Below are 23,419 nucleotides of genomic sequence, written 5' to 3' on the forward strand. Positions count from 1 at the left end.
CGCAGGTTTCAAAAACTCACTTTATTCCAATGTGAAATGAGGACGTGATGGTTTAAAAACAAGAAAAAGTTCTTGCTCAGCGGGGGGGATGCTTTGCTTGCTAGCTCACGCCCATCCCCTTTGAAACAAGGTGTCTGGACAGACCACACCCATAAGCAGCTCTCCGCAAACCCAGGCAGACGCCCGTCTCCTCCGGGTCTCAGGGTGGCCACATCCTCCGCCACCAGGGCTCTGACAGCAGGCACAGAGCAGCAGAACAGGCAGGGTGGAGCGGGAGCAGCGGGGCCTGTGGGGGCCCCCGCCACCCCCCAGAGCTAGTCTCAGACCAGGAAGGGAGCTGGGCTCCAGAGAAGTGACATCACGTCGGCACCTGTAACTCCCGGGATCCGTAATTCGGCCCTGCTTCCCCCAGCCCCGCCCCCCCGCCCACTGTGCGTTAGGCAGCTCAGGTTAAAACTGAGAAGACGGATACATTCAGACTGCAGGCCCCAAGGCCATGCCCAGCTGGGTGCAGGGAGTAGGGAGCCGAGTCAGAGCCTGTGGCAGCGCCACCCACTAGACTCTGAGGGCCCAGCAAGCCAACCCCGACCCCTTCATTCGGGAGCAACAGCCAGACCAGGCCAATCACAACTGCGGCTCCCGTCCCGCCCCAAACTAAAGTGCACCCCAACCCTCCAGCCCTGCCACAGAGCTCTGGCTCCCCATCCCAGGACACAGGAAAGCCCCCTCCCCACCAGGTTTTTTGGCTTAAAACCTGGACTTTCAGACAGGTTGGGCCCGGGGGCAGTGGCAGCAAAAGCAGCAGCCATCATGTCGACCATACAAATGACCTGAGAAATCCCGTTTGCGCATCACCCACTCAGGAGCCACCCACTCAGGACTGGCTCGGGCTATGTACAGGGGAGAGGGACGGTCAACACTCTCAGCCAGGGACGCACTCGCACACGCCCGCCGGAGGGTGGGGGCGGGAGCAACACCTGCCCCCCAGCCGGGAACTGATGGCCGCACACGCCATTCACGTGTCTTCAATGGGGCCTCTGCATCATATATTCATTGAACCAGTGCAAAAACATCTTTTCTGGGGCAGGCAGGCCAGGCTCCCAGGAGGATACGGGGGTGGGGTGGGGTGAAACGTGGAAGAGGAGGACCTTGCTTCCTCTTCCGCCCGCAGGCACGCCCCCTTCTCCTGGAGTCTGCCTCCCTGGTGACGGGGCCGCTGGCTGACTGTCCGTCTCCCTCTCTATCCCTGCACGCTGGGAGAAGGGTCCTTGGCAGCCGGGGGCTGGGAGCCCAGGTCTTCTGGGGCCCCCGCTGGCGCGGGCTCGGTAGCCATAGGCTCCTCGGCTCTATCCCTGTTTCTGCTGGCCTCCTGGAGCTGGTGCCGCCGCGCCACCTCGGCTTTCAGATTCTCCAGGTCTTTTTGGCTGAGGATAAGGGTGGGGATGGAGGTGGGTCTCAGAGGAGTCCTGGGCGCTCCACCACCCTCCCGGCTTTCCTGTGGGATAAGCTCAGGCTCTGTGCTCTATTCAGTGGGAAATGCGTGTGAACAAGCGCTGCCCTCCTGAAGGCGGAAGGTAAGGACCCTGCACCTGACCCGGCCTCGGGACACCCTCACTGCCCTCTGTGGCCTCCCTCCAGAGCAGGGGGAAGAAAGCGGAGTTGGGGGGCCTTGCTGACCAAATCCACTTCTCTCATGAGGCCACACTGCTTGTGACCACCCGGGGAGCCCGGGGCCTGCTCCTCAGGCCCACCCCGCCGTAGAATGGGAAGCGGTGGGGAGGGAATGAAGCCGCTTCTTAGGTACTGATGGGAAGACGCCAAGACACATTATGTGAAGCAGAAACGCCAAGGTCTTCACTCGTGGAATGCGAGGATGCTGAGGAAAATAAGGGGGGCGGGCCGGGCGCGGTGGCTCACGCCTGGAATCCCAGCACTTCGGGAGGCCGAGGCGGGCAGATCACAAGGTTAAGAGATTGAGACCATCCTGGCCAACGTGGTGAAACCCCGTGTCTACTACAAACACAAAAATTAGCCGGGCGCGGTGGCGGACACCTGCAGTCCCAGCTACTCGGGAGGCTGAGGCAGGAGAATCGCTGATCCCGGGAGGCGGAGGTTGCAGTGAGCCGAGATGGCGCCACCGCACTCCAGCCCGGGTGACAGAGCGAGACTCCAACTCACAAAAAACCACCAACCAGGAGGCGCTTCTGAGTGGGGCGGGGGCCTCACCTGAGAGGAATGAAGAGGATGCCGTTAATGACGTTCAGCTGCTCCAAGACGCTGGCCATGCTGGGGGCTGTGAACTGCGGGGCGGGGAAACCAGCCGTGAGCGGGGCTCCCGCGCTCGCCCGGGCCGAAGGGGCCGCTCCGCCCCGGACTCACCTTGAGGGGCGGGATGTTGGCGCTGGAGCCGTTGCGGTAGATCTCATTCATGGTGCGCTGCAAGGCCACGGCCTGCTGGGTCAGGCACTTGAGGTACTCGGAGCTTTCCTTGGTCTTCTCATGGTCCTCGCCCAGCTGCGGGGAGGCGGGGCAGAGGCACGAAGGGATCAGGCCCCCCGCGGCCCCGCCCCTGCCCCGCCCTCGCCCCTGCCCCGCCCCGCCCCCGCGGCCCCGCCCCTGCCCCGCCCTCGCCCTGCCGCGGCCCCGCCCCGCCCCGCCCCCGCGGCCCCGCCCCGCCCCCGCGGCCCCGCCCCTGCCCCGCCCTCGCCCCTGCCCCGCCCCCGCGGCCCCGCCCCGCCCCGCCCTGCCGCGGCCCCGCCCCGCCCCGCCCCGCCGCGGCCCCGCCCCCGCCCTGCCCGGCCCCGCCCCGCCCCGCCCACCTGCGTCTTGTAGATGGTGTAACCTTCCTTCTCGTGCTGCAGCGCCGACCGGAACTCAGCTTTGCTCTCGTAGACTCGGGCCACGAGGTGGTGGCTGCCGGGAGGCGCGGCGCGGGGCGAGGGAAGGGCATGAGTGGGCTGGGCGTGGGGGCCTGACTCGGGGGCCGGGGGTCTCCTCTAGATCCCTCCCTGGAAGCCACCGAGGGGAACATCAAGTCCAGGGCTCAGAGAAGAGGGGGAGGCCGAGAGAAATTTTCTCGGGTGGAGGAAGACGAGAGCACCGGGCCTCTTCCCCGCCCGCGCCGGGTGCCCCGCAGGCCTCCGCGGGCCTTGGAGTTTGGGCGGGCGGCCCCTCACCTGAGGGCCACCTTGAGGGCCTTGGGCCCGTGGTACTTGGTGCTGACGGCCAGCGCGTTCTCCAGGAAGCGCAGCGACAGGTCGTACTCCATCACCCCGTGCAGCACCAGCCCGATGTTGTTCTGGGGGCAGGCGGTGGGGGGCCCTGGTCAGCTCCCGGTCCCCTGGGATGGAGCTGGTTCCCTGCCGGCCCCCCGCCCCAGCACTCACGTCCAGCAGCGCCATCTCGGGGTGGTCTTCCCCGAACACCAGCAGCATGAGGTAGCGGGCGCGGTACAGCAAGCTCAGGGCGGTGGACAGCTGGCTGCTGGCAAAGCAGTACAAGGCCAGGTGCATCTGCGGGCGGGGCCGAGACAGGTCAGGGTGGCCGCGGACCCAGCCCCTCGCAGCCCCGGCGCGGGCACACTCGCGACTCACGTATTCCTGGATGGTGTTGGGGTGCTCGGTGCCCATCACCCTCTCGCTCATCAGCACCGCCTTCTGCTGGTTACTCAGGGCCTGGGGGGAGAGAGAGGTGGCTGCCGCGGCGTGGGAACCCCCCCTGCGCCCAGAGCCGACCTGGCCCCGGCCCAGCAGCCCATGGTGCCGCTCTGCAGGCTCCTGTCCTCTCCGGCTGTGCCCTGGATCTGTCCCTTGCACAAAACAGCAGGGGGGTCAACAGCAGCTGCTGCCACACCTTGAGGGGCGGGTCATGCTCCACAGAGAGCTCCACACCCCCATGGTCTTACGCCCAACAAAATCTCCACAAACACCCAAATACAAACCTAAAACTACTAAAAATGTTAAAAAAAAAAAAAAAAAAAAGCCTGAGCAGGGGTGGGTCCCTTGAGGTGAGAAGTTTGAGACCATCCTGGCCAACATGGTGAAACCCCCATCTCTACTAAAAATACAAAAATTAGCCAGGTGTGGTGGCACACGCCTGTAATCCCAGCTACTCGGGAGGCTGAGGTGGGGGAATCGCTTGAGCCCAGGAGGTTGAGGCTGCAGGGAGTCGATATCACGCCACTACACTCCAGCCTGGGTGACAAAGCAAGACCCTGTCTCAGAAACAAACAAACAAAAAAAAACCCCACCCATTTATAAAGAGAAGAAAAAACAGTCCCTTTGCAGGGAGTAGGAATCCTAAGACATGCTAACCCCGAAACAGCCCTGGCCAGGCAGGGCACCCAGAACCCCACCACAGCCTCTACCAGCCCCAGCCAGGCAGGGCACCCAGAACCCCACAGCCTCCACCAGCCCCGGCCAGGCAGGGCACCCAGAACCCCTCCACAGCCTCCACCAGCCCTGGCCAGGCAGGGTACCCAGAACCCCACAGCCTCCACCAGCCCCGGCCAGGCAGGAAACCCAGAACCCCACAGCCTCCACCAGCCCCGGCCAGGCAGGGCACCCAGAACCCCTCCACAGCCTCCACCAGCCCTGGCCAGGCAGGGCACCCAGAACCCCACAGCCTCCACCAGCCCCGGCCAGGCAGGAAACCCAGAACCCCACAGCCTCCACCAGCCCCGGCCAGGCAGGAAACCCAGAACCCCACAGCCTCCACCAGCCCCGGCCAGGCAGGGCACCCAGAACCCCACAGCCTGCACTGGGCACAGAGGACGCGGGAGCTCGGTGGCGTGCTTCCTGTCCACTCACGGAGTCTCAGGAGGCGTCCCTGCTGACGCCCCCTGGGGGGGTCCCCTGCCATCGCCTCCCAGAACTGACCGCACCGCAGCACAGGGGACTCCCGAGGTCTCCCCAGGACACAGTTACAGAGGGGTGGAGCCAGGGGTGGCCTGAGCAGAACGAGCGACTTCCTGGGGTCTCCTGGACTCCACCCACTCCTCCATCGGGGGCCCCCTCACTCCCCATCCCCCAACACGAGGCCAGGCCTTTGCTGCCACAGCCCAGAGGGTACCCGAGACTCACCTCTGCGTAGTCGCCCATGATGTAGTGGAGGCGGGCAAGGAGGCGCAGGCAGGCGCAGGTCTCCACGTGCATGGCTCCGTAGACGTTGTTGAACAGGTTCAGGGCCTCATTGATGAGCTCACAGCCCTCCTTCAGGAAGCCTGCAGGGCACCCCCAGGGGTGGCAAGATCAGGACGGGCCATGGGGAGCTCCCGCCTCCACCCAGCCCCACGTGGCCACACACCCTGCTGCACTTTGGCCTGTCCGCTCTGGAAGAAATGGAAGGCGTCCGAGGCCTTGGGGTTGACGTGCTTGACCACGGGGAAGATGTTGAGCACGTCCTCCTCGGTGAATGCGGGCTTGTGGCGACTGTCGAAGCTGTACTCCTTCAGCAGGACCTGGGGGGCAGACCCCCACACAGGAAGCCTCAGCCCCAGGTTCAGCGGGTTGGCACCTCCCAACCCACCAACGCTTGCGCACAGACGGCTACTATGAAAAAGCCACCTTCCCTGTGGCCCTGGCCAGGAGTGGGAGCCTGCAGCAGGGACGTAGCGGGGACGCTGTGAGCCGTGCCCACCTGGATCCCTGTTTTCAGCGAGATCTCCCGCAGGAGCGTTATCTTCTGCAGGCCGTAGGTCTCCACAGCCTGGTCCACGGTCTCACTGAGGAGGGAGCAGGGGGCCTGAGCAGCCCAAGCACCGCCGGGCCCCCCAACACTGTCCCGGCCCCACCCCACCCCCCAACACTGCCCCACCCTCCACCTAACATTGCCCCACCCGGCCCCCGGGAGCCTCCCAGCTGCCCTCACCCTCCAGCACCCAGTGATCTCCCACAGCTGCTCCCTCTTCTCTCCTCCGACTCCTTGGTCTATGAGCACAGGCCTTAGACGCCATCTGGGGGTGGGTGGTGGCCGCCTCATCTGCCCAATCCCACCCACCCCACCGCCCCTGTCCGGTCCCAGCCCCGCCCCGCACACACCACTCGAGGTCGAAGTCAAAGTAGTTCTTGGCCTCGTGGCAGATGTTCTTCCAGAGCTCCTGGGGGGTCATGACAGCCCAGGCTGTGTTATCCGCAGTCCCCGGGGGCCGGTTTTTCCTCCTCTTATTCCTCTTCTTGGAGACCAGCTCGTCGGCGGGCAGGTGGGCCACGGGGTTCGGGTAGGAACTCAGGAAGCAGTTCAGGAAGTGGCTGATGGCGGCTGAGAGGCCGGAGAGTTCGACTCCCTGTGAGGCAGGTTGGCTTCAAGTCATGAGAGCCCTCAGCCCCACCTCAGGCTCTTTCCCGACGCCCCACACCACCCTGGGAGGCCATGGCCGGCCGCAGAGCAGACAGGTGGCACCTGTAAGTACGTCTTGAAGATGTGCTTGGCCGAGCGGGTGATGAGTTCTCCAACGCCGATTTTCTGGAAGGATTCAGAAGGGAGGTCTTGGTCAGGCCCCCGGCCTCCATCCCAGCCCCACAGCTCCCGTTCCGCCCCACCCCGGGCAGCACTCACGTAGACATGGTCCAGCTGGTGGCGAGCCGGGCTCCGCAGCACCAGCTCCAGCACCTTGCCCAGGTAGCGCATGTTGATGCCCCGCTGGCGCATCACCTCTGCCAGCGTTGCCCCGTCCACAGGCAGAACTGCGTGCTCCATGCAGTCCTTCACCTGCGGGCTGCAGCAGCTCAGGCCCCCACCCAGCTCCTCTGCCTCCACCCAACTGAGTCTTTCTGGGGGAACACAGCTATCCTGGGATCCCCTGGAGAAGGACCCCTAAGGCTCCAGCTCCCAGTCAGGATGTCAGAATGTGCCCAGCCTCTGGAAGGAGCACAGGCCAAGAACCAAGAACCCGGTGGTGGCACAGGCCCCCTCTAACCACGTGGGAGAAGCAGAGGTGCCTGCTTGGGGGCACTACTTGACTCCCAGCCCCGCGTCCTGAGGCTTGGAGGCCATGGTGTTGGGGGAGCCCCCAGCATCCTGGGACCAGGCACAGAGCCTGCGGGAGGATGAGCAGCCCCCACTGAGCTCTGGCCCCATCCCCCAGCCGTGCCACCACCCAGGACTCAGAAGACTGGATTCCCAGCTGCCAGCCCCACCCGGTGGGCTCAGCGGGCCTGTGCCCTTGACCTCTGGGGGTCAGGCTCCCCATCTGTCAAATGGGGATGCCCACTTAGGGAAAGCTGAAAAAGTCACTCCTGCGATCCTGTGTTCATGGGCCTCCAAGTCAGAGACGGATGAGGGACCAGCACCCTCCGCACAAGCCCCAACCCAGCCCCGCGGCCCCTCCCTCACCAAGCCAGGGATCTGGCAGGAGAGCAGGAAAGCAGCCGCGTCCTTCAGCAGCTGCTTCTGGTCCCGAACTTCATCCTGGCAGGACTCAGGGAAGCGAACCCCTGGAGGAGGGAGAGCAGAGGAGAGGCTGAGCCAGGCAGTGGCAAGACAAATGCCGCCTGGGGCTGGCAGGGGAAGCGCTCAGATGGGGAACAAACCCACCAGCCCCAAGGCCCAGGCACCCCAGCGAAGCTCCGGCCCTGGAGGGCTCCTGCGCTGCCCGGCCCCTACCACTTACCCGGTGAGAAGATGTCAGGATTGAAACGAATGTCGAAGGCGGTGCTGCTGATGGAGCCAACCGCCTTGCATGCGTTGCGGATCACCTCCCGGCTCCGAGGGTCTGCTGTGGAGACATGGCTCCATGAGACGCGGGTCCCCTCTGCCACCGGTGGAGCTGGGCTGCCCCAAGCCTCGCCGCCTAGCTCCTTGCAGAGATGTGTGCCAGCCTCTCCCAGATGGGGTCATAAGCCACCCTGGCAGGGCCGGCCCGGGCTCTCTCCCGGCCATCTGCAGCAGCCCCACCTGTGCCGTCGTCTGTGGCGATGGTCTCTGCCAGCTCCTTCACCTTGGCCAGGCCGCTGGCGCTGCTACCCTCCTCCTCACTTCCCGCCTCCGGTCCTGGAGGGTCCTCAGACTTGGACTCCAAGGAGGAAGGACCACCATTTTCCAGGGAGGAGGGGGCCTCCAGCTGGCTGGCTTTCTGCTGCATCAGCTGCAAGGCTGCCAGCTTCATGAAGAGGAGGTACCTGGAGCAGAGGAAACGGCAGAGCAGGAGCTGGAAATCGGGGAGAGGAGCTCTGCTGGCCCAAGGCTTCCGGCAGCTGGGGCTCCACACCCCGCAGGCATAGGGCACCTCCTGGCCGGTGTGCATGAGTCAACGCAGAAAAACCAAGATCTCCCAAGACAGGAAGAAGAAGGCGGCCGGGCGCGGTGGCTCACGCCCGTAATCCCAGCACTTTGAGAGGCCAAGGTGGGCGGATCACTTGAGGTTGGGAATTCGAGATCAGCCTGACCAACATGCAGAAACCCCGTCTCTACTAAAAATACAAAAAATTAGCTGGGCGCGGTGGCGCGTGCCTGTAATACCAGCTATTCGGGAGGCTCAGACAGGAGAATCACTTGAACCCGGCAGGTGGAGGTTGCGGTGAACCGAGATCGTGCCATTGCACTCCAGCCTGGGCAACAAGAGCAAAACTCCGTCTCAACAGGGGAAAAAAAAAAAAAAAAAAAAGGCAGCTGAGTCCTGGAGGGGACAGGAAAAGAGGAGCTCCCCATCCACGTCAGGGCTCTCAACAGTGACAGGAAGCCACTGTCATTTGAGACAGTTACTCATGCTGTGGGACCTCTCACATGGCCATTTCCCAAGCACTAAACACCAGCGGCAGGGACCCCCAGCACTGGGACAGTCACAGCTACCCAGACTTCCAAGTGCTCATTAAGAGAACAGCACCCGCCACAGCCGCGTCACCCGCCTGGCTGCTCGCGAGTCTGCAGCCCGGGTTTCTGCGCTTGGGAGCCAGACAGCAGGGCAGGTGGGGACGGGTGTCCAATGACTGTGGCCAGACGGAGCCCTTCTTCATTCTCCAGCGCTTCTCCCTTCAAGGACCCAGCCCCACCCAGGGCGCCCGCACTCCCTGCAGCTGGCCCCGGCCCTGGTCCGGCAGGGCCGCCCCTCACCTGTGCTCCACGAAGGCGTCCACCAGCTCCTGGCGCAGGCAGCAGAGCTTGTGCCGGTGGGTGCGGGGGAAGCCGGCGCGGGCGCATTCCTCAGGCAGCTCCTCGCCAGGCACGGGCAGGAAGTTGAGGTCCGGGGGGAAGGTGCGCAGCAGGTCGAGGATGTAGTGGCGCCCGTCGTTGCCAATGATGCCCTTGCACTCGACCGAGGAGCAGAGCTCCACCTCCTCGTCGCGGTCGTTGAGCACCTGGTGCCGCAGGATCTTGAGGGGCCGACTCGTGCGCTCCAGCAGCTCCAGGTACCGCGGGTGCGACACCACGGTCTTGCCGAAGTCGATAGAGCCGTAGATGACGCTCTGCTCCTGGTCCCGCTCCAGGATGCCGGGGATGATGGACTGGGCCGTGACCCGGTAGCCGCGGTAATCCACCACCACCGTGCCCAGCGTGTACAGCCCCTCCACGTCCACCGCGTTGTACGTGCGGACGCCGTTCAGGTCGTTGGTGGGCGCCACGTAGGCTGCCACGTCCCCCCCGAAATCCTTGTAGTGGTCTCGGACGTCGAAGCCCAGGCTGAAGAAGATGTTGTTCCAGATGAACATCTGCATCTTGGTCTCCTCGCTGGGGTTGATGGCCATCACGTTGCCGTCAATGACGGCCATGGCGCCCCTGGTGGCTGCCGCGGTGAAGTCGCTGTGCACCTGCCGGGGGTCGAGGAAGGGAGGGTAAGAGGCCCCGCCCACGAGAGCCTGCATCCACCTGGCCATGCGCATCCACCTGGCCATGCGCACGCCCCTAAACCGCGGAGGCAACCAGGCCTGCCTTGGGAACCCAGGGACCCGGAGCCTCAGTTTCCTCATATGTAGAAAAGGCCAAGAAAACCATGTTTTGGCCGGGCACGCGGTGGCTCACACCTGTAATCCCAGCACTTTGAGGGGCCGAGGCGGTCAGATCACTTGAGGTCAGGCGTTCGAGACCAGCCTGACCAATATGGTGAAACCCCATCTCTAATAAAAATACAAAAAAAAAATCAGCCAGGCGAGGTGGCGCGCGCCTGTAGTCCCAGCCACTCGAGAGGCTGAGGCAGGAGAACTGCTCGAACCCGTGGGGTGGAGGTTACAGTGAGCCGAAATCGCACCACTGCACTCCAGCCTGGGGGACAGAGTGAGACTCCATCTCTAAAACAGCGCAAACAAACAAAAACCCCCATGTTTTGAGAATACACTTGTGCTGAGGGAAACAGCAGAGCTTAGTGATTAACAAGTGTGAGCAGGTTTGGGATCCACCAGTTATATGCCAGGTGAACTTGAACAAATAAAGGTACTGACATTTACAATTTGTCCAAAATATTATAGGAAATAGTCTCTATAATGTACTTGGCACCATCTCCGGTGAAGTCAGTACCCAGAAACGAGTTTTGTTTCTACAATTATCATCTCTAGGCAGTAAAACTATGGGAGGTTGTTTTCAGACAGGGTCTCACGCTGTTGCCCAGGCTGGAATGCAGCAGCACGAGATCTGCACTCACTGAAGCCTCGACTTCCCCTGGCTCAGGCCATCCTCCCACTCCAGCCTCCCGAGTAGCTGGGACTACAGGCACATGCCACCATGCCTGGCTAATAATCTTTTGTATTTTTTGCAGAGACGAGGTTTCACCATGTTGCCTAGGCTGGTTTCCAACTCCTGGGCTCAAGTGATCTGCCTGTCTCAGCCTCCCAAAGTGCTAGGATTACAGGTGTGAGCCACTGTGCCTGGCTGAGATTTTTTTTTTTTTTTTTGAGACGTAGTCCTGTTCTGTCGCCCAGGCTGGAGTGCAGTGATGCAATTTCGGCTCACTGCAACCTCCGCCTATTGGGTTCAAGCAATTCTCCTGTCTCAGCCTCCCGCGTAGCTGGGACTACAGGCATGCGCCATCACACCCAGCTAATTTTTGTATTTTTAGTAGAGATGGGGTTTCCCCATATTGGCCAGGCTGGTCTCAAACTCCTGACCTTCTGATCTGCCCGCCTCAGGCTCCCAAAGTGCTGGGATTACAGGCATGAGCCACCGAAGCTGGCCTGAGATTTTTGTTTTTTTAAAGCAACTGCTTTTCCTCATTTCTCTTAGTAACCCAGCACTAATAACTTTGAAACCCCGGCAAACTAAAAGTGTTATGCAAATGAGCTCCCGCCCTAGAAGGGCCATGGTTGGCCGGTGCTCGCCCAGGCAAAAGCCCCGCAGCAGTCAGTGGAGGGCGGGAAGCCGGACGGCCCCGGACACTCGGTCCCTACGGGAAGTGACTCAAAGCCTCAGAGAGGCCAGAAAAAGGTACTGGGAGGGTCTGCTGGGAGGCAGAAGGCTAGTAGACCCTGCGGAAGACGCTGACTGGCCTTCGGGGAACCTGACAGGGTAAGAGCTGCCCCTGCCTCCCTTGCTTTCCTCCTCTCCGTGAGAAAACCCGCCAGCAGTGGGCGGTGGGCCTGAGACTGCCGGCCAGCAGAGGCTGCGGGCACCTTGAATATGGCCCTTTCTCGGAGCAGCCGCTCAGGCAGGTTCTTGCGAGGCAGCTCCCTCGTCGTCTGCAGCTCCTCGTTCCAGTCTCGGGTCTGCAGAAAGATCAGGGAGGGAGCAACCAGCTCAGCCTGTGCCCTGCTCCCGGAAGTCCCTCCTTCTACCTTCCTAAGAGCCCCAGACTCCCACATGAAGTCAAGCGTGGGGCCTCCAGGGATGTGCACGGAACCAGCCCAGCACCCAGGAGGGCGGGGGTGCCCAGCGAGGGCGGGGCCAGGCCGCAGGCACCTGTCCAGGAATGTGCTCCTCGTAGCCCAGCCTCGAGGTGTAGGCGTCTTCTGCGCGCACGCAATCCATGGCATGCTCCGCCTGGGGGGCCGTCCAGCTGTACACCTGGAATGGGGTGGCGATCCTCTCGAACGGGTGGCGCTGGACCCTGTGGCAGGCAGGGGAGGCGGAGATGGGGCAGCCCACCAAGCTCAGAGCCCTTCCACGGGCCCCTTTTCCGAGGTCCCCGCCTGCTCCGGCATCTCCCGCCCTGAGACACTGCCCTGAAGTCAGATGAAGTGCGCGGGCGCCTCTCCTGCGGCTGCCGTCTCGGCACTGGCTGACAGCTCCCTAGAGCGGGGACTCCAACACTCGGGGCCCAGGGCGGTTTCTTCAGACAGAAGCACTGGAGTGCAGGTGGGCCGGCTCACCCCATGCCCCCGTGTGCCATGAGACAAGGCGGGAGAGGAAGAAGGCACTACCTTTTCTTCTGCAGCACAGCGAAGTTCTTCTTGAAGGTCGGGCTGATCTGGTTGAGCAGCTCCACTAGGGAATGGCTTAGGAAGCGGGGGCTGGCGGGCTTGGGGTTGAAGTGATAAGCCGTGGACCTGCAGGCAGAGGGCGGGCACTGAGCCGGGGCCCAGGTGTCTGCCCAGACCCAGAACAGCCGGCACGGCAGGGGGGCGTGGTGGGCTGGCAGGGACTCACTGATTCAGGTAAAATCCCCGTGTGGACGCGGTGATGCTGACTTGCCGGTCCTCGGCCGTGATCACAAACAGGTACATGAGGTCCCCGTGCATCTTCCGGTTCCCCGGGGGCGGGTTCCAGCCGCTCATGGTGAGTACTTTCAGGCACTGCAAGGGCTTCGGGAGCGGCCGAGTCTGAGGGCCCAGGCCTCTGGTGTGGGGCCTCCACCCCGCCAGGGACCCTCTTCCTCCCTCCCCCAGGATCCTACCTTCCAGTCACGGTTTTGGGGCTGCAGGGGACACAGTGGCCGCTCCCGGCTCCCTGGCAGGATGTACTCGGGTGGCGTGCAGTCGATGGGGTCCATCTCCAAGCCCTTCTTCCGCTTCCCGCTGTCTGAGGGACCCGAGGCTGGTGGTCAGCACAGGGCCACCCAGGGCCACCCAGGGCCAGCTGTCTCCCTACCTGCTGACGGCCCTGGTCTGGGTGCCTCAGGCCCAGGCCCCTCGGCCCCTTCTCCAGCCCCCCACCTCCATGCTCCCCGCCCTTTGGCCCAATCCCCAGTCCCAGTGTCTCCCGCACCTCCCAGGTCGCCGTCGGTGAAGACACTCAGGAAGGACAAGGAGTTGCAGTCAACCCCATTGAAGGCATCGGATGGGTCCAGGCTCTTGAGCAGGTCTCGGACATGGCGCACGTGGATGCGGGCCTCACGCACTGTGTACGGCTCTGTCAGGAAGGCAGGGAGGGGACGGCGTTACCAGGGCCCTGCACCCTGAACAACCTGCTCAGCACAAAACAGGTTTTGGGGGTGCTAACACAGTGGTTTTAATTTTCAACTTTAGGTTTCCGTTTTCAAATTCCACTATGAACACATAAGCTGGAGTTCTGGTTTCGACACCACACACACACACACACACACACACACACACACACACACACTCTGCCTACTGGTGAGCAGGGATCTTTGTTCATAAAGAACTTTCTGCCAAATGCCTCTGAAGCACACACAGGCCTCAGGCATCCACAAGGCCGCCTGCTTTTGTGCGCCAGTGTGTCGGCTGGGCAGGGCTTTTGGAGCTTTGGGACTTCCACACCACAGCCTTGCCCTGCTCTCCCGAGGCAGCCTCATGTAGGGGTGGCCTGAGGACTTTCCAAGGCCCCCAGTGTCAACACTGCCCCATGTGGTTTCATGGGATTTTAATGGCAGTTCTTTTGGAGGGAAGAGGTTCCGTGATCAACTGTGGGCACTGTTGAGCTACAGACCTTTTCCATCACTGCTCTCAACAGGCGGACAGGCTCTGGGTGTGGAACCTGAGCAGCTTCTACCCAGAAAACTTGAGGCCACAGACCAACCTGATGGCACCTCCCCGTGCCCGACCTCCCCACTCTAGGGCTAGGAAACTTTTGGGACTTCTCATGCATCTGTACAGAACTGAACTGGACTGACTTCAAGCCCTGGCATGGTACTGCCTGATTTTCTTTTTTAGAATCACGGCTCTGTTCTTTTTTTTGTTTTGTGTTTTATTTTTTGAGACAGAGTTTCGCTCTTGTTGCCCAGGCTGGAGTGCAGTGGCACGATCTGGGCACACTGCAACCTCTGCCTCCCAGGTTCAAGTGATTCTCCTGCCTCAGCCTCCCGAGTAGCTGGGATTACAGGTGCATGCCACCACGCCCGGCTAACTTTTTGTATTTTTAGTAGAGATGGGGTTTCATCATGTTGGCCAGGCAGGTCTCCAACTCCTGACCTCAGGTGATCCACACGCCGCGGCCTCCCAAAGTGTTGGGATTACAGGCGTGAGCCACCGCGCCCAGCCCGCGGCTCTGTTCTTTAACCCATGGGCCGTGAAGTTGGCAGGTATACGTGTGCTGGCCTGAGAAGCAGACCTGTGCTCCAATCCTGCCTCCACGAGCTCATCTGTGACACAGGGACCCTGGCATGGATGGTGCTGCCTGCCTCTGCCTCCGTGGGCCCTCCCCCGGGCAGGCTGCCCAACTTCCAGACCGACCTTCCACCACACGCAGCACGGAGCCCTCCTGCAGCCCCTCGACGCTGCGCAGCTCCGAGAAGTGGTCCAGCACGTTGCCGTCCAGGTGCAGCGAGAAGCAGGTGCGGTGACATGTGTCCTCACGGTCCATGAGCACCTGGTGGATCTCCTGCACCATCTCCTGGGGGGACACCTGCAGGGAGAAGGCCCCGCCCACCCCGGTGAGAGGCCACGTAGCGGACAGCAAGGACAATATCCCCTTGTCCCCAGCCCAAAGTACCTTGGTCCCCAGAATAAATGCCCCAAATACTCGGCTATCCCACTTTCTGGCTTTTAAATCCAGGCCGTGTCCGCACATGTCATGCCCTGTGTGTGCAGCCTGGAGCCTGGCCCGCCGACTCGGCCTGCAGACCAAGAGCAATGCCCGAGCAGAGAAGGGAGATGAAGAACAGGGGGACAGAAGACGGCAGGCTCGCCCCCGGCCTTACCCAATGCTAAGGTGCCTGGGGCAAATGACTTTCACCTTCCAGAAGGGGTGCTCTGGGGCCCAAGCCTGCGGGTGCTGAGACATACGACGGCCCTATCTCGTTCCCCACTGAGTCACCGGCTTGCAAGACCTCCACGTTGGCTCTGTCCTTGGAGATTACCCAACACTACCCTCCCCTCTGGCAGATGGTAAAATCACGGCCCAGAGAGAGGTGACTTGCCTGAGGGCACACAGCAAGAGGCTGGGGAGTCCTGGGATGCCAACACTACCCAGCCACTATCACTCCCCGCCCCACGTAGGGCTGGCAGGCCCAGCTGGTCGCTGTCCTCTAGCAATGGGGCAATGACCTGACCCTGGGCTCAATTCCCACGTCCACACGCTAGCTGAGTGACTCTAGGGAGGGCACGGGATCCTCAGTTTCCTGCCACAAAGTGGGGCCGGTAGGAGCACAAGCAAGGCTGAGCTTTCCAGCTCACCCTCCCCAGCAGGCTCAGGCCTGGCCCCCAGCACCCCTTCCTCTATCTTACCTGCAGGGAGAAGGGCTCGATCCCAGGGGCGAGGATCTTCACAGAAAAGCCCGTGTCCTGAATGACAATGACTTCCTGGCCGGCGGTCTCATCTCCCGGGTCGGCCTCGTCAAGCCCATTTTCCCTGGGTGGCTCGGCCGCCCCCTCTTCCTTCTTCAGGCTCTCTGGGCAGTCCCCATTTAAGAGCATGACTGATGGCAGCTCTGTGGGTGACAAGAACGGATCAGAATTAGGCAGCCTCGCTGGTCGGCGGGGCCGTCCGCCTGACCTCACGCGGGGGCACCTGCCTTCTGGAAAGGCATCTGCACGCCCTCGCGAGCCTCGCCCTCCGTGCACCTGCAGGCCACTTCCACACCCAGCCGCCCCTCCCAGCCACTGCTCCCTGGCCCACTGTGGTATGGCTTGCACCTGAACACACGGCCCAAACCACTCTCCTCAGGGTCACCAAAGCCAAGCCCGAGGGTCTCCTCCGGCCCTAACACACCTGGCTTCCCAGCAGCAGTTCCCCTCTTCCTCTCCTCTTCTCTGACCCCACACAGTGCCCTTGCTCCTCCCTCTCCAGCTCCATCCTCTTCCATCCCTCCTGAGCTGTTGTCCTGGGCTGCAGGGGGGCGCTGCAGGGGTGTGCCTGGGCCCAGCCTCTCCTGTTTCTGACCCCACCCCCTCCCATACACTCCTGCCTCGTGGCTCACACGGCCAATCCTGTCCTCTCTCCAGCCTTTTGGACCAAGGAGACGGCTGCCTCCCAGGCATCAACATGTGGCTGTCCCTGAGGCATCACTGAAGCCCCGTCTTGCAGGGACGGAACTCATCTTCCTCCTCAAACTGGCACCTGCTCTATCTAGTCACCCACTCTAAATCTCCCAACCCACCCTAAATCTCCCAACCCACCCTAAATCTCCCAACCCACCCACGGGACCCGGCCTCTGCAGCCACTGCCCTGGGGCAGGCATTTCCTCTATTTCAGCAATGCCACTGCAACCCTCCTAGGAAGCCCACTGCTTACAAGACCAAGCTTCTCAGGCACCCACCTGAAGTCAGCCTCAGCTCCTGCCTGCTACCTGCTGAGGTCTAAGGACACCACGCCATGGAAGCCTGGTACTGCCCACAGCCGTCCCACCACTCTCCCACCACTGTGCTTGTGTCTGTGCTGCCCCTGACATCCCACTCTGTACAGCAAACACTGACTCACCCTTCAAGGCCTAGGAGAAATAAGCCTTTTCAACAGCCTGCCCAAATGACCCTTAATGGCAGAATCACACTCCCTCCCCCTTTCATTCCCAGAGACATTCGGCTGCACCCAGGGTGGCGTCCTCACCAGCAACTCTACCCACCACCTTCTATCTTGCCCAGGCTCAACAGAAAAGGCAACAAATAAGCACTTACTGCAAACCCCTAGCTACATGCAATATTTGAAGACAGCACCCAATCCACATGCTGTAAGCAGGGTGGGGAGCAGGTGACAAAACCTTGCATTCCTACCCAGGCACCAGTGGAACAAGAGCCCCTTGTTCCGCTGAGGAGCCAAGGACCGCCTCTCAGTAACCCTTCAGCAGACACAGGCCTGCCTGGGCACCCATCTAGGAGATGAGGACCTCAGCCCCCAGGATCTGCCCATCGGCCAGGCTGACCTGCCTGGCTTGGCTTGAAGTTCAACGGTCCCAACTCTGAGGAGGGCCTGGGTTCCCTTCCAGAAAGAACAGCTCGCCCAGCTCTGCCCATCCCATCTAGACCCCACCTCCCCTTCCCTACCCAGCTCTCAGGAGTGGGGACAGGTACATTTCCCAGAACTGTGTGGTCCCAATCCGGACCCACCAGAAATGCAGAGCAGGAGCCTCAGGGAAGGGATGAGGCCAGTACGGAAAGGCAGAGACTGGGGGGCCTGGAGAGAGTCACTCCCTTTCCCTGGATCCCCACAAGCAAATGAGAAACAGGACCTCTAAGAGCTCAAAGACTCTCTTCCCCCTTGCCCCAAAGAGGGGTATTTGAAGCCCAGAAAGGCTCGGAGCCTGGCCTAAGGTCAACCAAGTCAGAACGGGCCCCAGACTCCCTCCTGCAGCCCGCACCCTACGCCGCGGCACTGCCCTCAACTCTGGCCACTGAGGACCTTCAGTAACTGTGCATGTCATGGCTCTCCATCCCCACCCCGCCCTCTCCCAGGAACCACGAGGATGTACAAAGACCTCCCTTCCAGGATCCAACTGCCCCAGGAAGGGCACCCCCAATCCCCTAGCACGTGAGCAGCCCCACACACCTGCCTGACTCTAGTGACAGAGCAGACAGACAGCTGGGGCGGTGGTCGGTCAGCTTGCAAACAGCAGGAGGCAGGGCAGCCCCTGAGAAAGGCTGTGCTGGCTGCCAAGCCCCTGGAATAAGGGGAGAAACAGGAAGGGCCCCCACCCAATATACAACAGCGGTTTTGAGCTATGAGATCCCAGAAGTGGGGAGTCAAATACCTAGACAGAGAGAGCCTGTGTTCTTTCACATGCCTGGAATGGGAGGACAGAAAGGAGGGAGGACAAGGCAAGGTGGCCACGGCTCCCACTCTTCTTCCCCAGCCCAGGGAGACGACCCTCAGGGGCTACCTATTCCTTATCCCGTTTCAAAGGAATGCGGCCGGCTCCCCAGGGGCCTCCTCTCCCCAGGACAGCATGTCTTGCCCCTAATCCTTCCTCCTAGGAACGCTGAAGGTCTCCCCACCCCTGGATGAAGGCGGAGCGATCTCCCCAGCAGGCAGCTGGCTGGCTCACCAGGTCCCGGTGCTCACCTGGTGCAGTTGGCAGCTGCCCTCCCCTCGGCTCTGGAGTCTCAGGATAGCCATGGCAGCAAGGCAGCCAGCTCTCCAGTTCAGCCCCAGCATTGCCTGGGTTCCTCGTTCCAGCCTCTGCTGCTACCCTTGCCCTAATGCAGCCAGTCGGCCCGGGGCTGGAGCTCCGGCTGGCTTCGGGTTTCAGTGGGGCCAGGCCTGCCATGGCAGCCCCAGGAAGGGCACACTCCCCCTGCCTGGCATCCCGCTCAAGGTCGGCCAGAAGGACGGCTGTGGGCCAGGAGAACCCAGTGGCCCCAGGACCCCAGAGAGAGCTGCTATCAGCACTCAGGCCCACCTCCCTATGCCCCCTAGAGAGGGGGTCACTGCCGGCAAAGCCGCTAGGGGGATCCGAGAACCCAGAATTTGGGGTACCTGGACTCCTCAAGATTGAGGGCCTAGGAGACTGGCTGGCAGGGGCAGGGCCCAGCAAGGGGGTCCTCTCCTCCGCTCCCACCCCAGTGGGGGTGAACAGGACCGCTTCTGCCAGCTGCCGCCAACAGCTGGCACAGACCCGGGCCCAGGCCATAAGGTAGCTGCCTCTGCCCACCAGTCCCAGACACTGAGCACCCCACTGTCCCTGGGCCAAGGGCCTGGCTGGGACCTCTGGCTCCTGCTGCCCCCTGCAGGTGACCTGGCTGCCAGCCCCTTCCTTGGAGTCACTGGTTCTGGTGGAAGGGAGGGGGATGGGCCCCCAGCTTCCCAGAGGACAACTGCACCCGTGCCCCTGGCCTCCAGGCTCCATCAAGAAGCTGGCAGGCTCCATCTTCCCTTCCCAGCAGCCCCGGCCCTGCCAGGAGGGAACCAAGTCTCTCCCAGGGGAGAAAAGAGCTGGCAGCAAGAGGCCGGTGGCCGCACGGCGGGGGAGGAGCCCAGCTGGCCAGGGCGCCTTCCCAGGGCCTCTGACATGCTGCCAGCGCCCAGCGAGGGCTGCCCCAGCATCCACCCTACCCAGGGTGGGCGGGAGCCAGGCTCTCACTCCATCCCCTCCCCTCCAGGACCAGGGATCAGGCAGACCCTGGGCTGCTGCACAGCCCCCATGGAAGGTGCTGGGTCTCACACAATGACCAGAGGAGAAGGACCAGGCCTAGACAGAGCCCCTCTGCTCCTACCCTCTCCCGAAATACACCCTAACCCTCCGGAGAGAGGGGTGGGGCAGGGCAGCCTGGCAGTGACCCCAGAGGAGTGTTGACAACCACCTGCATTCTGATTACCACAGAGCCAGGACTCACGCTAGGCCCAGCCCACGGCAGCTCCCTAAACCGCCGTGCCAGCCCATCTCACCTGAGGAAACTGAGGCTCCAGAAGGCTAGGAAGCAGCTGCCCAAGGTCAGAGAGGCAAGAGGAGCCAACCCAGAGCAAGAAAAAACCAGGTGTTACTATCACATTGGGGATTAAGTTTAAAAAAAAAGAAAAGAAAAAATAGGGGTGTCAGATGCCCAAGCCCATGGCTTTTGAGTCACTCCCACTGAGCACAGGCTACCGACCCCCTCCCACCAACCCGCTCCCACGGACCCGCTCCCATGGACCCACTCCCACTCAGCACAGCCCACCCAGCCCCTCCCAAGGGGCCTGGCAGCACCCACAGGTAGGCTGCACCCACTTCCTCCTCCAGGTCTCAGGCCTCTACTCAGGGGGCAGATCTATCCCAGTCACAGCATTCCCCAAGGCCTCTACACCCTTGGGCCAATACTCCCTCCTCTCATAGCCCAGGGGCACCTCTGAGGATGTCAGCTTTAGGGGAGGGGAAAAGGAGGTCTTCTGCAGAGCGGGAGAGCCGTACTCCAACAGCACTCTGCATACAAGCAAACTCAGATGCTAGGGAAGAGACAAAGCACACCCTTGCCCCGGCCTGGAGGCGCAGGGAGCCCAAATGCGGCAGAGAGGAGGAACTAGAAAAGAAACTTAGGCCTCCCAGAGGGCCTGTGTGCTGCCCAAGCCAGGCACAATCTCACTCAGAAGACTGTGCCAGGGCCAGTCCACGCCCCAGCCAAGGCCTCAGCAAGTGAGTCTCCAGCAGGAAGTAGGGTCCTAAAAGGCGCATCACCCGTCCCAGCAGCACAGGGCTTCAGGGAAAGGCAATGGGGCGGGCAGGCGGCCTATCTAAGAACCTACGGACCAGGCACCTGTTTGCCTCCTTCCTGTCCCACCCAGGCCAGAGGCAGGTGTTCAGGGCCTGAGGACAGTTCAGAGTTCCTCAGGCTGCTCTCCCCACATCACATCCAAAATCCTGTTGTGGAGCTCCCATAAGCCCCTAGACTCCTTCCCCAGCTGCCAGCCTCCTCCTTCTCCCCCTCTGGGCCTCAACTCCAGGGAGCCCTCCCCTGGGCAGAAGGAACCTGACGCACCACTGTGGACCTGAAAAACCTGCCTGTTCTCTTAACCCCTAAAAGCCGCTGTATTCCCAGGAAGGTAACCAACTCTTGCCCCCAACCCTCAATGGCCTAGATCACCTCCTTCCTAAGGGGGCTGAAGAGCCTTCCAGAGCTGGATCTCAGAGGTCAGGAGCCTTGGTTCTGATGCTCAGGTGGGCCCCAGCTGGGGGGTCTTCATTAAGGCTCTGTCCTTCTTTCAATAGATCCGGGCTGGCTGTAACCTAAGTCCTAGCTACCTGTACTACCTTCCCAGGGACATAGGAGCCCATGTCCTGCCCACGAGTATGCTCCCAGTTTCCCCAAAACAAATAGCTGTGCCCTTCCCTGACTCACTTTACCCCAGACAGAGCCCCCCAACCAAAAGAGTTAGGGAGGGGCTTCACTGACTCCCTCACAGAAATCCTCCAGACGCTCGTCGGCTCCCTCGTTCTCAGCATGGGATCCAAACCAACACGCCTGTCCCAGCTTCCTCTGGGCCAGGCCACGGCAGCCTTGGCTTGCTGGCCATGAGCTGGAATCCAAACACTTCCCTTAACAACTAAATCGCTGTGTGACCTTGGGCAAGTCACTTCAACTCTTCGGGTCTCTGCTAGAGGAGAAATCAGCCAACCTCCTCTTATCCAGCCTGCCCCCACTGATTCAGAACCACATCAGCACAAAGCCTGGTAGGTTGGGACGATGAGCATTTGCTGTTCTGCCCAAACCTTGGCCTCGTCTAGACGATCAGCAGTACTGCCCCAGCACCTGTCCCTCACCCCAAGGCAACTCCGCTATGATGGGAATAGGGTCAGAGGGCTGAACGCTGTCCCTATCCTGATTCCCAAGTCAGCCCTGGCGCACTCACTGAAGCTGGGAAGGGAGATGATGAGGCGTTAAGACCACAAGTCCCAACTGAGGACAGTCGACGGAGGAGGGAGGGACTGGGGGACAGGAGTAGCTCTGCACCTCCACTGCCACCCGGAGCAAAGAGGGCCTGAGGAAGATGACGACTGAGGGTCTGGGAAGGGGATTCCAGTCCCAAGGCTGGAATCTGAGACACGGTGGAGGGAACAGAGGGAAGAGAAGGGGCTCAGGAGAAAGGGAAAGCAGGCCCCACCCGAGACAAGCTGCAGCCACTGCCACAGTCACCACCATACAGCCCCCATGGGGGATCGCTGGGAGCTTGACTCCACACTAATGACCTTTGCCTTAAAAACAGTAACTCTGGTCTGACCCACTTTTCGCAATAAGGCAGGTTAATGATCAAGTTCTGGCACAAACACTTCCCCCGCCAAGGAGTTTGGCTTTGCCCCATGCAAAGGCAGACGCCCCGTACACCAGGTCGGCCGAGCAGGCCAACACACCTGAGAGTCTCCGCCACAGCCTGAAGACCTGCGGTTACAGCCTGGCCTCAGGGCATGAACCAGGGACGTCCCTCACAACGCACACCCCGCACCTCGTGCTCTTCCCACAAACCGAGCCTGGGAAGCCTCGAGCGGAGCTTCACTCTCAGGGCTGCAGCCCTGCGCACAGGGAATGCCTGGGAGGCCGACGCGGAGCAGGTGCCGAAGGGGGCTGTCCCGCAAGCGTCGGAGCCACCCCAGCTCAGAGAGCTCCCCAGCTCGGGCGCAGAGGGGGTGGGGCCGCCGATTCCCTCGGTCTGCGGCGGCGGCGCACCCCGAAACCGCGTGTGCGCGCACGTGCCCCTGCGATGAGGCGCGCGTGTGCCCGCCGAGGGCGCCGGCCGAGGCTGCCTTCCCCGGGACCGCACGTGCGAAGCCCGGGCCGCAGCCGGGGGCGACTGTGAAGGTGACCTTCAGGGCGGGGGCGACCCGGTGGAGGCCCCAGCGAGATACAACCGGGCCCGACGCGGAGGAAAGGCGGCAGTCCCCGCGGAGTCCCGAACCCGCCCGCCCTGGTCCGGCGCCCCCCGCCCGGCGGCCCGCTGGCCCCGGCCCCGCTCACCGGCCGCGCCCGGCCGCCCCTTGCCCCCGGCCTGCGAGCCGTGTTCCCGGGCGCTGTCGGCTGGGGCAGCCGCCGGCAACTCGTCCGTCTTGATGACCATGGTGGCGGAAGCGGGCGTCCGCCTCGGCTGTCCGCGCCGCCCGCCGCGCCACTAACTCAAGTGCCCTGCGCGCCGCGGCCGCTGCGGGAAGGACGGAGTCACCGGCCCACGTGGTGCGCGCCGTGGCCTTTGACCCCGCCGCCGTTTCCCTGCCCCGCCCTCGCGCCCGGCCCGGCCCACGGCGGCCCGCGAGGGACAAAACGCGCCGCGCCTGGTTCCCCGCCCACGGACGCGGTGACTTTCCAGAACGTCTTAAAGGCAACGCACTCTGACTCAAGGCCCGGGGAGGCTGGGCGCCCTCGCGGGGCGGGGCCTCGGGGAGACTCCCTGCCGCTCGCTGCCCGTTGGGCGGGCACTGTGACCTTGGGTGGAGACTGGTCTGGTTCTGCCATGGCTAACCCTCCCCTCTCCAAGGATCCCCTGTTTTCTTTTGCAAATTTGCTAAATGACCGCGCAGTCTGTTATCTCCGGTGTTCGCGTGACCCTCAGCGCTCTCCCCACCGGGCAGGCCCTTTCCCGCCGAATGGGTGCGGCTGGATTATTGAGGGAGTGGAAGGTCGCTTAGGGCACGGGCACGAGAGGCGAGGGCGGCACATGGCTAATGGGGATCAAGAGTCAGAATGGACCCGCCAAACTTTGCCCCGAGCCAGAACGGGCTCCCTACCCGCGTCCCCGACCCATGGGTCCTCACCTCCAGGCTGGTGTCCTCATT

At 62.3% G+C, this 23,419-nt stretch overlaps 1 protein-coding gene across 3 annotated transcripts; it reads right to left on the reverse strand.

Annotated features, from left to right (window-relative positions):
- On the reverse strand, nt 1-23,419 carry CLUH (clustered mitochondria homolog). 3 transcript variants are annotated; one of them, XM_054535351.2, is made up of 26 exons: nt 23,399-23,419; nt 15,483-15,685; nt 14,490-14,661; nt 13,066-13,209; nt 12,755-12,879; nt 12,508-12,662; nt 12,282-12,407; nt 11,821-11,968; nt 11,535-11,627; nt 9,049-9,743; nt 7,894-8,117; nt 7,610-7,714; nt 7,333-7,433; nt 6,556-6,708; nt 6,400-6,462; nt 6,039-6,283; nt 5,638-5,722; nt 5,305-5,458; nt 5,082-5,221; nt 3,594-3,674; nt 3,387-3,512; nt 3,177-3,298; nt 2,820-2,913; nt 2,380-2,514; nt 2,227-2,300; nt 1-1,424 (listed from the first exon to the last, which is right to left on the reverse strand). In XM_054535351.2, the coding sequence occupies exons 2-26, from the start codon at nt 15,669-15,671 to the stop codon at nt 1,241-1,243; spliced, it is 3,933 nt and encodes a 1,310-aa protein (XP_054391326.2). In that variant the 5' UTR covers nt 15,672-15,685; nt 23,399-23,419; the 3' UTR covers nt 1-1,240. The 3 variants fall into 3 exon arrangements, with proteins under 3 accessions (XP_054391326.2, XP_024091075.2, XP_024091074.2); XM_024235307.3 differs by lacking the exon at nt 23,399-23,419 and adding an exon at nt 22,608-22,856 and having other exon boundaries at nt 7,610-7,711; XM_024235306.3 differs by lacking the exon at nt 23,399-23,419 and adding an exon at nt 22,608-22,839.

Source organism: Pongo abelii, chromosome 19 (genome assembly GCF_028885655.2).
Source record: "Pongo abelii isolate AG06213 chromosome 19, NHGRI_mPonAbe1-v2.0_pri, whole genome shotgun sequence".
Taxonomy (NCBI): Eukaryota; Metazoa; Chordata; class Mammalia; order Primates; family Hominidae; genus Pongo; species Pongo abelii.